At 45.6% G+C, this 15,212-nt stretch overlaps 1 protein-coding gene across 2 annotated transcripts in view; it reads left to right on the top strand.

Moving 5' to 3' along the window:
• SIPA1L1 (signal induced proliferation associated 1 like 1) overlaps nt 1–6,517 on the top strand; it is a 135,905-nt gene extending 129,388 nt beyond the window's left edge. The window contains exons 17-20 of one of the 2 annotated variants that reach the window (XM_064571275.1): nt 1,525–1,671; nt 3,002–3,116; nt 5,437–5,521; nt 6,123–6,517. In XM_064571275.1, the coding sequence (XP_064427345.1) occupies nt 1,525–1,671; nt 3,002–3,116; nt 5,437–5,521; nt 6,123–6,266 (491 nt within the window). In that variant the 3' untranslated portion in view covers nt 6,267–6,517. The remainder of the gene's footprint in view (nt 1–1,524; nt 1,672–3,001; nt 3,117–5,436; nt 5,522–6,122) is intronic. The other variant, XM_064571277.1, reaches the window with a different exon arrangement.
• Nucleotides 6,518–15,212: the final 8,695 nt, after the last annotated feature.

Consider the following 15,212-nt stretch of genomic DNA (forward strand, 5'->3'; position numbering starts at 1 on the left):
AGGGAATGGGCTGCCCTCTGTGACCCCCCCTCCCATCCCCTCTTCTTGCTTTCCTGAAAGTCAGGCAGCACGGTGACCCCGTGTCCTAAACGGAGCAACCCTTATTGGGCTGATCCCTCAGCCCTGGCCTTGTTTCATCCACTGTCACTGGGCAGTGGCGAGGAGTGACTTCTTTTGTACATATGGCAATTTGGGTGCCAGAGATAAAAAAGGGCAGGAGGGTTGTGAGTGACACACAGAATTGTCTGTTCCACCTACTTACCCTTGGTGGGAGCATGTTTAAATAGATCAGAGCATTTAATATCTGGCAGTATTTGTTGATTTCCATTTACTCATCATCTTGCTAATTTAAGCACATTAATAACTAGCAGCTGTACTTCATAGCAGTTCTTTATGTCATTTGAAAGGGAAACAAGCACTAAATATACTCTGGTTTCGCAGGCTATCATCCTTGGGGAAACTTTTTAACTCCTTGTAAACAGGTGTTTCTGGAGTCACTCAGTGATTTTAACTGAGATTTGAGCTTGTGGTGGCATGGATTTTTAGTGTTATAGTCCCATTCTGAGGGTGGCCCTTCTCCTGGAGTCGCACACTCTGCCCTTGTCCCTGCCCCAGCTTCTGCCCTGTTGAGAGCACCTACGTGTCTTGAGCCCAGCAGCCCTCCCACTCTCTTCTCTGCCTGCGTGAACTTGAGCGGTAGCAGCATGCCCTCCAATGGCAGAGCGGCCCCCTGCGCCCACTCCTTTCTGCCCCAGGCCGAGCAAAGGCTCGTCGTTATGATGGCTCCATGTTTGTGTTTTTAAAATTGTCACCTTAGAAGAAGCTCAGGCTCTTGGACTGCTGTGATCCAAAAGTGATCCCAAGAGTTGCTTCTTCTGTCCTTGGGAAGGAGAAGAATGCCAACACCAATCCTAAAATCACCTTCCTGTAGTAACTCCATTCGGGTAATCAAGCACTCTCATACAATCTGCTTTGGTTCCCACATCAGCCTGCAGACACATCCAGCTGCGGAAACCAGTGGGCCATCCCCCAGGGACAGGGAGTCCACAGCAGGTGGCTCAGATCCCAGGGCCCAGTCCAGTGAGAATAAGCCTTATTATCCCCTAGAACAGGGATCAACAAGCTTCTCCGGTCTGGCTTCAAAATCCAGCTGTCTGTTGAAACAGGCCCCGTTGTCCTAGCCTGGATCCTTGACTCTGGGGAAAAAAAAACAAAAACAAAAAGCAAGACATGAGAGCTGCCCTGGGCCCCCCTATAGACAGACAGCTCCCAGAGAAGCAGACGTGTTGTCTCCATGCAAAACTAACTTTTCTGTGTCTCCACGCTACTAGAAGTGAGACAGTGGAGGATGATTAAAAAGTGAGTTAAGCCTGGAGGAAGCCAAATCCTAGTTCACGTCAGCTTCAGAATAGGCCCTGATGGTCTGCTGGACTAGATATGGATTCCAGATAACAACTGCTTGGGTAAGATCTCGAGCGGTTCTCCTGTGGGCATGAGAAGGATCTTACCTCTCCTCTCTTGCAGGAGAGTTCTCGGCCTCAGACAGCTCCCTCACGGACGTCCAGGAGACCCGAAGGCCTCCCATGCCCGACCCCGGCCTGATGCCCCTGCCCGACACTGCTGCGGATTTAGATTGGTCCAACTTGGTGGATGCTGCCAAGGCCTATGAGGGTGAGTCCGTGGACGATGTGAGCAGGACGGGCAGGACCGGCAGGGCTGGGGGGTGCGAGGCTCTGGTCATTCTCTGTCCGCTCTGCTGCTTTGAACACATGGACCACACAGGGTGGAGCCCATGCAGCTGGAAACCAGTTGGCCGAACCGTTACTGAGCACTCAGTAGGGCCACATGCTGTATGATTTAATCCGATGGGGCCTGACGTTTCCTCTGCATAGGAATTCATAGCATGGATGTCTCCCCTCCCCACATGTGGGAAGGGCAGGGAGTGGGGGCATCCCAGCTGTCACCTGATTGAAAAGAACACCTATCCAGAGAGTCTTTGACCTGATCATGAGGACCTCACTGTGAAGTGCAGCGTTGGATCTGTTAGGGATGCTTGTCCCACTTGGCCCTGCCCCAGGTTTGACAGCTGTTGGGTATCCTCTTTGTGCTGCTCACTCACCTCTCCCGACTCTGGTAGCACGTTTTCTGTCCACGTTGTTCCTGTGCCAACCCACCGTCTGTGATTGCTTCACTGCAGGCCCTTACGCGGGCGTGCTGGAACGGAGGAAACTCTACGTATTAATGCTATCCGCATACGTGGACGTGAGGTTGTCAGATGCCTTTTGTGAATAGACTTCCCTCTGTGGTCATCATGCCAAATTCTTTGGTGCTAAAATGTTCTTTATAAAACAGTGATAGCAAATGAGTGGTTTAAGGTGGAGTTCGTTTTTTTGTGTTTGTTTTTTTTCTCTCATGTTTGAAGAATTGAAAGTGGGTATTCTGCCCAAGCTACGATTTTCAGGAGAACCTGATTAGTCGACCGTGGAGTAGCCCACAGGGCATCCCCATGTGAGCTGGTGGCAATTCCCCAGTACAGACGATTTTAAATTTCAGCTTGTTGGTCACGCTCCTTTATGTGATATGGTAGTAGTTTCGTATTTTTAATGAGAGGTTTTGAAAATTTGATTGTTTTCTTTGCTCAAGTTTTAAGTTGGGTGTATTTTGAAGAACATATGGTTGCACTTTGGCTAAAACCCACCAAGGTAGCCAGGGATCTTGTGGAAAACATATTTCTACAAGGGCATTTTCTATCATCACTGAGTGGAAAAAGCCTTGGTCTGGAAATCTGGCACAATGCCTGTTTCCAGGGAAACATTTCACAGAATGCTACTTTGATGAGTAAGAAAAAGAAGACGACAATTGATTCACAAGTGTTTTCAAAAGGGATCTTAAACTGCTACCATCCTCTTAGAGCTGAAACAGTAATTTTTCCCTACACGGCTGATAGACCGGGCCCAGATGTTTCTCCAAAATACTGAATGGCTTCTCCTCTCCCTTCCAGTCCAAAGAGCCTCCTTCTTCGCTGCTAGTGATGAAAGCCACCAGCCCTTGAGTGCTGCACCCAACAGTGACCAGCTTGAGGAGCAGGCTCTGGCCCAGATGAAGTCCTACAGCAGGTTGGTCACCCAGTAGGGAGGTCAGCACTCTGCACCATGTGTCCCCTCCACTCGTGACAGCAGGTGTGGGGAAGAGATGGAGGCCACATGGATTAGCTGACTGAAGCTCATCACCGCAGTGCCAGACTCTTCACGTTTTAGAATGCTTTGTAACTCAATCCTGTAAACATAATTAAACTGTTCTTGATGACTACTTAGTCATAATCATGAATATTCATTATTATTTAAAGTCATAATACAGTTATGCTCTCAGGGCTGATCACATAAGGTGAGAAAAATCATTTGTCTGATGTCCTTGAGCCTGGTTTTGGAGTGTCTGCCCCTTGCTGTCAGTTGGTCATACTTGTAAATGTGCCCACATCTTAGCAGCTCCCAACACGCTGCTTCAGATTGACCTTAGATCCGGGTCACCAGAAGAGGTAAGATTCGCGAGAAAATGAAAGGCAAGCAATAACTGAGGCCCAGAGGGTTTCCTTAGGAGTTCAGAGCAGGGATTTTGACTTTTGTTGAACTGAGCAGAGGCGGATTTCCATTTTCCCGTTTCACGTGGTGAGGATGCTGGGTAGATGCGTCCTGTTACTATATAGGAAAGCATCCCACAGGCCGCTGTGGTATACATGTACCCCCTGATGCAGAATAGTTTCCTCAATTTGAAATCTCTCCTTTTAAAACCTTTTGAGGATGGTTAAGAAAGAATCCAGGTATCTAGGAAACAGACAGCAATAGGAAAAGTGAGGTTAGCCTAGGTGTTCAAATAGCCTGTGGGACTTGTTCCTGAAGACTTGGCCGAGCAAGTCTGCAAGGAAATGCTCTTCACAGAGAAAGCAGAAGAGTGGTGGGTGGTTTGTCCTGAGTAAAAGGGACAGGTGCTGCATTCACTCCGATCACTGAGACATCTTGGGAGGGAGAGTGGCAGTTAGTTTGGCTGTTGAGAGCTTTAAAAAAAAAAACGTAGAGTCAAGGGTGCAGTGAACCCAAAATGTACCTTCTTAGAATGGGCCCTCCCACCAGAAGTCTGAGTGAACAAGTCCATTTCCCTCAGAAAGGATTATTCAGCAGCTAGTTCTTAATCCTCACAGAGTCCTAAGATGAGGGTGATGGTTGGCAGTTTTCTTTGTTCAGTGAACAAGTGGAGTTAAGTGTGTTTTTAAAAATTAAAGCGTACACAGGCATGTAATTCACTTTGAAAACCTTCAGAAGTCAAGATAGGCTGCTAAGAGTTTTTACTGGGCATCCCATCTTAGAAGTTTGGAGATCTTATCATTTCATTTATTTACAGCCTGGAGCTACTCATGCCAACTGCGAGTTCTGCCCTTTGGGCTCGTAGATCTAGAATCAGCAGAAGACTTCAACACAGCTCAAGTAGAGACCGCCTTTTATTCCAGGATTCCAAAACTTCAGTCTGTCTGTGTCTTCCCTTTTTGACCTCTGGAAAGAGGCACCTGCATGTTCTCCCAGTGGAAGGCTTTAGCTTGTTGGTTGTGTGACTCTGAGGTGGTGTATCCGGCTAGAGCTCACTTGGAAACGTCCTGCAGCTTGACTTCAGGTAGACAGGAGTTGGATGAAGAACAACTGACGAGGGTCTTCTGTCCAGCCAGTTGGGTGGCCTTCTCCTCTGCTAGCTCTCTGGGGGCTTTTTGGTTCTCTGCTAGCATATAGCCTTCCTAGCACGTACATAAAGCGGGGGAAGGAACAGTGGGGGCCTAGCTTCATTATGCAGAACATAATAGCAAAAGAGACATTAAGGTTGGACTGACAAGCTTTTGAAACAGGTCTTATTTCTTTAAAAATATTTTAAGATATTTAGACAAGCTTTCAAGATGGGAGCATGATAACTTAGCTGCAACTGGATGAGTAACCACAGACTGTTTTCTGGGGAACCAGAGACCTACCCTCTGCGGGCCGCCCCAGGGTAGGGCTGACCTCAGCCCCTCTGCACACAGAGGAGGGGCTCTCTTCTGCTCACAGCCACTAAAGAGAATAGGAAACCCTGCACGGCTTGACACTTGGGCCTGCCAGAAAGTACCTCTCCTGCTGCCAAAGAGACCAGTTTCACTTACTGTCCTGTATTCTTTTGTCGTGAAGAGCCGGCATCTTTAACAGAGGAAGCTATTGATTGGCTGCTGTTCACCCTTGCGTTACCTTTTGTTAAAATTACCATTTTCCTTTTTAGAGTGAACATGCACATTGGGTCACCGTACTGAGTAGTTTGACATTAAAAAACCATTTTACAAATACAGCGGCCTCATTAAAAATGCCAAACAAACAGACCCAGCCGTGGAGGCTTCTGCCAACACCGTCTTTTGTTTCTTGTCCCCAGCAGTAAAGATTCCTCCCCCACTCTGGCTTCTAAAGTGGACCAGCTGGAAGGGATGCTGAAGATGCTCCGGGAAGATTTGAAGAAGGTAAACACACATTCTCAAAGCAGAGTGCCTGGTCTGTGCAAACCGCCCTTGAGCAGATGCCCTGTTAGTGGAGTAACATGGGGGCATTGTCCCTGTTTCCTCGGGACACATGCTCCACGAGCTGCTGGGAGCTCAGTTCCCACCGACACACACCGTGCGAGCAGGCCTTGTCGCGGGTGAGGAAAAGTTGTTGAACCCCAGCCAGCCCCTCGGAGCCCTCTCTGGGCCTCCCCGCCCCTTGTCTAATGGGCCAGTAGCCCAGACCCACCCATCTTCACTGTCATTTGGGCTTTCACAGCAAGAGAACTGAATGTTGTTTTGTTTCTTAGTGGCTTTGACTATATTAAGACGGCAGCCACCCAAACAACAGTCCGAAAGTTAAGACAGCCCTTATTGAAGACATTAAAGTACACGTTAATGTCTTTGCATTCCAAAATAAACCTTACTGAGCCTCTGGCCTGAGTATCCGAATGCCCAGTGTCAGGCCACAGATACAGAGGTTTAGGATGAAGAACAGAAATGGGTGAAGGGGACACCGGCTCCCTAGCCACCCCTCCAGCTGCTGGGTCCCAGCCCTTTCCTCCTCTGCCCTGCCTCCCAGGAAAAGGAAGACAAAGCCCACCTGCAGGCGGAAGTCCAGCACCTCCGGGAGGACAACCTAAGGCTGCAGGAGGAGTCCCAGAATGCCTCGGACAAGCTGAAGAAGTTCACGGAATGGGTCTTCAATACCATAGACATGAGCTAGGGCCGGCCGGCGGGGGGAGCCCCGGGAGGGGGTGGGGGGCTCTCCGCTGCGGTTTGGCGCTCCTTCGACCATGCCCCGGAAAGCCTTCTCAGCCAACCCGCCCTCGCTTCCCACTCCGGCCCCTCTCGGGGAGCGCACAACACAATTATTGCAGATCAACAATCATTATCTGCCTTTTGTAGAAAAGAAAAACAAAAAAGTAAATAAAAATTTTAAAAAGTAAAATAAAAGTTTAACTGCTAAAATGTGAATGTCTTTATTTTTTTGCACAATATCTTTATCTGTTACGTATTTAAAAAAGAAAGTGGGCCTAGGCCGCCCTGGCCCATCTGCCTCTATTTCCATGAGCTCTTATCGATTTCAGGTAACCCAAGCTTTCCCTCCTTATCCTGACCCATGTCATTGCTCCTAGGAAAATAAAGTTTTTGCAAATGGTTTATTTGGGGAGGGGGCTTTCCTTACCTTAGTTCCTAAAATGCCTGGGGAGGGAGGTGCTTGGAGAAAATGCCTATACCTCCCTTGAATGACATGTGCATGAGCTAGCATCCCTATCTTCCCGAGGATAGCGGGGTTGGGGTTACCTGCAAGTCAGTGCCCCAGAGACAGAGCCAGGGCCTCGGGCGGTGCCCCTTCCCTCTCCTGCACTGTGACGTCACTCCACCACCTGCACCCCCTGCTGCCTCTCCCTGGAGATGGTCCCAGGTGCGCTCCTCAGAGCTAGAACCCTTTCTGTCTGGTTTAAGTGGGTCCCACCAAATTGGAATCAGCCTCTCTACAGCTTCTTGGCTCCAAACATTAATTGGTTTCAGAATTCCTCCAGAGTAAAATCTTACTTGTATGTATTTTGGTCAAAAGTATAGCTTTTGTTTGAGATGTGTAAAGATGAAAATGTGGCAAAATTGTATTTTTAGCTTACTCAGAATGGCCATATTAATTAATCCTCTCCAAAGCAAGGCTGGACCAGTATTTATAACTAGGGAAAGTGAATGTTAAATTGTTTAGTACTTGCTTGTTAGGAGCAACGACTGTGATCATAGAATGGGCTTTTGAAACCTGCATGTCCCAGTGTGCAATTTCAGCACGGCATTTTCTGAATCCTTTTGTGGCCAGCCAGAGGATTCTGCTGCAGAAATGATTGATGTGCTATTTTTCCTGTCTAGTGATGCAGCTGCTCTGGGCCTCTGGCCATCGTTCCAAGGCCCCCAGTCCTGCAGACGGACACACTGGGCCCACCAGTGTTAAGGGACCCGGGGAGCCCCTGGTGGCCTTGTTTCTTGCCTTCATAAAATGTCACGAAGCTGACGCCTGTGTCCCTTCAGTGGCAACTCTGATGTAGGGAACGTTCTGCGATGTCATCTGCTCGGAAGCTCCCTGCCCCAAGTAATCAACTCCTTCCTCCATCCCTGAAAGAAACAGGATGGATTTTCTCTCTTCTCCTCCCACCCCCTCCACCAGACTTTTACGGTTTCATTCATGATTGTGATTTTTCCATGGAATTTTTTTTTTTCGGGTGACATTTCCACCATGGAAATAGGAAGATTTCGGAGTGCTTTGTAAAGATCTCAATTGTCTGTCTCTTTCTCTCTTTGACTTGTATGAAGGAGATTGTTACATTGCCTGATATCTCTTTGTAAACGAGAAATATCGCTAACATCCAAGCATTCTGAAGTCTTGCTTATCCTTCTGAGTTTAGTTTTTATTTTGTTTTTCATTTGTTTGGGGACTTGGGGCAAGCTATTTATTAGAGTTTTGCAACAGAATTCTTGTTTGAAGCCTTTAAAGACTACTTGTAAAATTCAAACAATAAAATTCATTTTAAACGCTCTTTTAAAATGCTTTGGTATTATTGCTTGAGGTTTTCTTATTTGAAAGACCACCCAGTAACTCATTGACCCTCCTTGCAACCAATGTTATTATGAGGCTCCATTAACACTGAAAGATGATTCTTCAAAGTTTCTGTCCCTCTCAGAATGCTAATAACCTTTTTTACTCTCGTTTCACATGTCCTTAGAGAATTCCCAATTTGGCTTCTCTGCTTATAATTTAATATTTGCAGAGCACTTTCTAATTAGTTGCCTCTTCATTATCCATGTGTGGGTTTTCCGTAACAACACCGTCATTCCCTGAGACCAGCACGTTTTTGGACTGCCTCTCCTGTGCCACCCAAACCTGAGTTAGATGTTGTGTGCTCAGGGAATACAAATGCCTGTTAATACTAGGCTGTGCAAAATATAATTAGAAAAGTTAATCTACTGAAAAAATCATAATGCATTCCAGAGCCAAATGGAACCAAATTTTTAAAATCTACCGCATCAGTGTTCCTCTCCACTGGTGCAGCTAATTGAGAACTGAGAGTTCCTTCCTTTTATCTGGTTCAACAATTCTACAAATTCTAGAGTTACAAAACAGGGTAAGACTGGATGCCACAAGATAAATCTGATTAGCAAGCTAAAAGGGTCTGTCTAGACCATGATTCTTACCTGGTTAGAAGGGCTTATCCATTATTTCTGAAGGGCTTGGAGGTGGGTTGGGAGTCCCTGGGAGAAGGTGCCATGAGCCTACGTGGTTGAAAGGTCTTCATATATGCCGATTGGAGGGGCCATTTGGTTGTGCTTCATATCTGCTGCCTAAGATAAACAGATGGGGTTGGGTTGGGTTACCAACTGCTCAGATGGGGATAACATTGATAGTCCAAGGGCAAAGGAAATAGGCCCAGTGAGCTTAAGCCACTTGTCTCTAGTTAAACATACAATGATAACTTGAACAGATTCCAGTCTTACAGCCGATCCATTTCAGCAACGTGGTGCTGCTTCCCCGTCTCAGCCAAAGCTAAGCGCTGAGAGCGGTCCTCACTTACTCTACCTGAGCGCATCCTGGTACTCCTCCTATACGGCTCCTCTGCCCGGCACAGTCTGCAGCTCGTTTTAGCCTTCAGCGTGGGTCTCTCATGACCCTTTTTCAACCTGAATGATCTCCCGGACAAAATAACCTAAGCTTTGGGTACCTTACTCTGTATCTTTAGACCAATGCTTTCCATAAGGGATCTCGTCACATATTTTGGGGGTGCATCTATCATTCTTTTTCCTTAACCAAAGTGCTCTGTATTCCTTTAAATGGGCCAATCTCCCTCCACATTTTTGTGTTACATATTTGTTGGCACGCCCCGATATCTCTAATGAGTCCACCCAGCCACACCTCTCCTATGCATTTCTGTAAGTCAGCATGTAAGAAAAGCATCATAAAATGGTATCCACCAATAAAATCCAGCCTCTTTTGCAAGAATATACTTGGTTTGGGAGGATGTGGGCTCTCCAGGGTAACACAGACACCTCCAGCCCCTATTGCCTTCCACACTTCCAGCTCACTGCACACATTTATGTAACTGGCCTGGTAAATAGGCATTCAAGTTGCTGTCCCCTGGATCCTATTGCCAAACCCAAGGGAGCCGTTAACCATCCCCAGCGCCAGCGGCCATCATACACACACACCCCCTTTACTCCCCCCGCCCACCTTCACCCACCCGGTGTTCCTGGGAGTGAATGCTCTTAGAAAATACACTGAAGGAAGGAGTTCTATTCAAGTTCAAATAGCAAACTAGAAGTGACTAACAGAGTTGCCTGGAGGTGGTCCTTCAGTCACCTATCTTATTGAAGAGGTAGGACAGGGGTTCCTGGGTGGCTCAGTTGGTTAAGCGACTGCCTTTGGCTCAGGTCATGATCCCAGAGTCCCGGGATCGAGTCCCGCATCGGGCTCCTGGCTCAGCAGGGAGCCTGCTTCTCCCTCTGACCCTCTCATGCTGTTTTTCACTCTCTCTCTCTGAAATAAATAATAAAACCTTAAAAAAAACAAAATGAAGAGGTAGGACGGATTTGTAACTGACCTAGTAGTTTTTCTAAAGAGCTTAAGAGTGTATGAACACAGTTACTTTTTAAAGCTGCTTAAATGTTCTGCCATCTTAAAACAATGAATATGCTTAGCAAACTTTTTAGTTGGTAGAAAGAGAAACTCGGCCCAAGGTAGGTTCATATCAAATCAATGAGGCTATGGCTATTAAAACATGCACCATAAATGCAATCTAGTTTAATACTAAAGATTACAGCTGGAGTCGAAGCTAGGGCTTCCTTCATAGGCCCTGGGAACAAGCAATTCTCCCTCTAAAAAGAAAAGACCTGGTGGCAGGTAGGAAGGGTGGGGGTATGGAGTTACCGACCACCATCTTTAAGTATTTGACACACTGTGGTATGAAGGAGAAACCAACTTTGACATCTGTGGTTCTAGAGGCAAACATGGAACCTGTGGATGTTTGTTGCAGGAAATAGATTTTTTCTCCAAGATAGCTAATCAATGGTGACTGGGTGGTTTCCTGGGCTCGAAGCCAAGAATTAGAGTCAAACTAGGAACCTCTTTGTGAAGATGACATCCTTTCATCTTTCCTAGTGGACTCTTGCTCTCTTTAAATGAACTTGGAGTCATGAGTCACAGACTCAGGAAGGAAGGGGACCTATAGAGATAGGCAATTCTACCTCCCAGCCCAGACAGGACTGAATCTCCTCGTCATCGTGCAGCCACCTGAGCGTGAGCACATCCACTGACAGGGAACTCATTCCTGCCTGGGGCAGCACATTGTATCTTTCGGGGTCTCTTTTAAGTCATTCCTTTCATTTAGGGAAAGTCCATTTCGCTTTCGTTTTTGTGACTTCCCCCAGTCCTACCACTTCAAATTACACAAATAGAAATTTCTCTCCCCAAGCAATAACCATCAATATGTTGGAAAATGTTAGGTCTTCCCAATGGTATTTATTCCCTGGACAAAAACTCCCTATTCATTCAACTTTTCCTCCTGGGTCATGGATTCCGGTCCCTGCCCCACAATAATATAATCATGTAGGATATGCCTTAAGGACACAAATGCTCTACGTGCATTATTAGCCAATCGAGCCTCACAACTGCCCTGTGAGGTGGGCCTATTATTGTCCCCATTTTACAAAACAAGAAACTAAGGCCTAGAGAGGTCAAATAATGTGTTTGCAGTAAAATAGCCGGTGAATGGTAGAGCTGGGATTCAAACCCACTCTTCGGATTCCAGAGCCAATAGTTATTTAATCTGTACTATCTCAGTTCCATTGGTCCAACCTGTGGGTCCCCCACATTGCCTGATTGCATGGATCCTTGCTGCAGGGACCTAGGTACTGAGCATCATGGACACTAGATGGTAAATGGGGTGGGGTGGGGGGCCACGGAAGATGACTAAAAGTGTACCTAAAGGCCAGAAGACGAGGAATAAACCACCTCTTTTGGGGGCCCTTAACAGAGAGGGGACTCTGAAGTGCTTCAACGTTCTTTCTCATACAATACAGACATTCTCCCTGCAAATTACAATTCAAGAAAGCATCTCTGTCCAATCCCAGGCCAAATCTAGAGGTAAAAGAATCTTTGATAGTCTGAGTCAGTGGTTCCTAGACATCAGCACCACTTGGACAAGTTGTTTAATTCCTATTCTTTGGCTCTAGGCTTAGAGGTTCCGTATTAATAAGTCTGGTGAAGCAGGGAATCTTCATTTTAATAAGCATACCAAGTGTTTATGACATGGATGATTCCTGGATCCATTTCTTTGAGAAACTCCACCCTAAGCTTTCAAAAACCTGTGGCCAGCTCTTCTGAGCCAGGGAATAGCAAGTTAAGGCGAGGTGTTAGAGGCGAAGGCTTGAGACACTTGGATACTTTGCTGCTTCTCAGCATGGGAGAACAGCTAGCTGAGCCCAGCTGGCCAGGTAGATTCTCTACGAGAGAAGGGTAGAGAGACCCTTTGAAGAGCCATTTACTCAGTGGCTAGTAATTCTCAGCTTCACCCCACCCTACACCCAGATTTTTTCTCTTTTTTTTTCTTTTTTTAACCAAAAGGCATTTGCTTAGTGGAGGTCAATTAAAATTTTAAAACTAACTTCTAAATATTGTATAGAGCACTTATCTGTCCTTAGGATAAACTGCCACAATGTTAATTTTACACTCTGGTCTAATCAGATCTCATTACTGATGTTCCTATAATATCCTGCTACCAGTTGTGTATCCTTATCAGTGAACAGATAGGAGTCAGAGATTTCAAAGTTGGTCCCTATTTTCAGCAATCAAAAGACAAAGAGACTTCCCTTTTCTTTTTTTTTTTTTTTTTTGATTTTTTTTTTTTTTTTTTAAGATTTTATTTATTTGCGAGAGAGAGAATGAGAGACAGAGAGCACGAGAGGGAAGAGGGTCAGAGGGAGAAGCAGACTCCCCGCTGAGCAGGGAGCCCGGTGCGGGACTCGATCCCGGGACTCCAGGATCATGACCTGAGCCGAAGGCAGTCGCTTAACCAACTGAGCCACCCAGGCGCCCGAGACTTCCCTTTTCTACTTTTAAGCCCATCTGTCAGAAAACTGCCCAAGGTCCTTGCAGTCTGTTTACTGAAGAAACAGACAGAAACAGAACAAGCCCTGTCCCCCAGTGTAAATCTCAGCAACAGTCCAAATCCATCCCAACTGCCAGCCAAGGTGCTCCTGGGGGGCAGGGTTCCTGGTCAGGATCTCTTCCTTTAGCCAGTGTTCTGATTATCAATGGCCATTGAATCCACTTCATACTAGTTACTTAAAACAACTACCACTTTATTATGCAGGCATACCTCATTTTATTGTGTTTCACTTTATTGCACATTGTAGACATTGCATTTTGTACAAATTGAAGGTGTTTGGCAACCGTGCATTGAGCAAGTCTGTTGGCGCCATTTTTTCCAACAGCATTTGCTCACTTCAGGTCTCTCTGTCACATTTTGGTAATTATCACAATATGTCAAACTGTTTCATTATTATTACACTTGTTAAGCTGATCTGTGATCAGTGGTCATAGATGTCACTATTGTAATTGTTTTGCAGTGCCAGGAACTGTGCCCATATAAGACAGCAAACTTAATAAATGTGTGTTCTGCCTGCTCCACCAAACAACCATTCCCCCATTTCTCTCCCTCTCCTCAGGCCTCCTTGTTCCCTGAGACACAGCAATATTGAAATTAGGCCCATTAATAACCTACTACAATGACCTCTAAGTGTTCAAGTGAGAGGAAGAGTGGCGTGTCTCTCATTCTAAATCAAAAGCTAGAAATGTTTAAGCTTAGTGAGGAAGGCATGTGGAAAGCCACCGGGCCAAAAGCTAGGCCTCCTGCACCAAACAATGAGCCAAGCTGTGGACGCAAAGAAATCTTCTTGAAGGAAATGAAAAGTACAATTCCAGTGAACACATGAATGGTAAGAAAGTGAAACAGCCTTGCTGATAAGGAGAGTTTTAGTGGTCTGGAGTGAAGATCAAACCAGCCAAAGCCTAATCCAGAATAAGGCCCTAACTCTCTTCAATTCTGTGAAGGCTGAGCCAGGTGAGGAAGCTGCAGAAGAAAAGTCTGAAGCTAGCAGAGGTTGGGTCACAACGTTTAAGGAAGGAAGCCGTCTCCGTAACATCAAAGTGCAAGGTGAAGCAGCAAGTGCTGATGGAGAAGCTGCAGCAAGTTATCCAGAAGATCCAGCTAAGATCATTCATGGAGGTGGCTGCACTAAACAAGAGGTTTTCAATGTGGATCAAACAGCCTCCCACTGGAAGAAGATGCCATCTGGGACTTTCATAGCTAGAGAGGAGAAGTCAACGCCTGGCTTCAAAGCCTCAAAGCCCAGGCTGACTCTCTTATTAGGGGCTAAGGTAGCTGGTGATTTCAGTGGAAGCCAGTGCTCACTGACCGTTCTGAAACTCCTAGAGCCCTTTAGAGTGAGTGATGCTGATTCTATTCTGCCTGTGCTCTCTCAATGGATTCAGAAAGAACATTTGTTTACAACATGGTTTACTGAATATTTTAAGCCCACTGTTGAGATTACTGCTCAGAAAAGAATCCTTTCAAAATATTCATTAACTGCTTCTTCAGTAACAATATGCCTGACCACCCAAGAGCTCTGATGGAGATGTACAATGAGATTAATGTTTTCAGGTCTGCTAACACAACATGTATTCTGCAGCCCATGGATCAAGGAGTAATTTTGACTTCCAAGTTTTATTATTAAAGAAATGCATTTCATAAGGCTATAGCTACCATAGTGATTCCTCTGATGGATCTGGGCAAAGCAAATTGAAAAACTTCTGGGAAGGATTCACAATTCTAGATGGCATTAAGAACATTCATGATTCCTGTGGAAAATCGTATGGAGGTTCCTCAAAAAATTAAAAATAGAATTACCACATGATCCAAAGAAATGGGGAATTTACCCAAAGAAAACAAAAACACTAATTCAAAAAGATGTATGCCCTCATGTGTTTATTGTAGCATTATTTACAATAGCCAAGATAATGGGCGCCTGGGTGGCTCAGATGGTTAAGTGTCTGCCTTCGGCTCAGGTCATGATCCCAGGGTCCTGGGATCGAGCCCCGTATCGGGCTCCCTGCTCCTTGGGAGCCTGCTTCTCCCTCTGCCTCTCATGAATAAAAAAAAAAAAAAAAAAAAAAAAAACTTAAATAGCCAGGATACTGAAGCAACCCAAGTGTTCATTCATAGATGAATGGATAAAGAAAATGCAGTGTGTATATACAATGGAATATTACTCAGCCATAAAAAAGAATGAAATATTGCCATTTGTAACATGGTCAGATCTAGAAGGTATAATAATACTAAGTGAAATAAGTCAGTCAGAGAAAGACAAATACCATATGATTTCACTCATATGTGGAATTTAAGAAACAAATGAACAAAGAAAAAAAAAGACAAAAAACCAGACTCTTAAATGTAGAGAACAAAGTGGTGGTTACCAGAGGGGAGGAGGGTAGGGGATGGGTGAACTAGGTGAAGGGGATTAAAGAGTACAATAATCATGATGAGCACTGAGTAATGTATAGAATTGTTGAATCACTATATTGTATACCTCAAACTAACATAACCCTGTA

Source organism: Mirounga angustirostris, unplaced genomic scaffold (genome assembly GCF_029215605.1).
Source record: "Mirounga angustirostris isolate CCGP_5_RB_7025 unplaced genomic scaffold, mMirAng1.0.hap1 SCAF_9, whole genome shotgun sequence".
In the NCBI taxonomy this organism is placed as follows: domain Eukaryota; kingdom Metazoa; phylum Chordata; class Mammalia; order Carnivora; family Phocidae; genus Mirounga; species Mirounga angustirostris.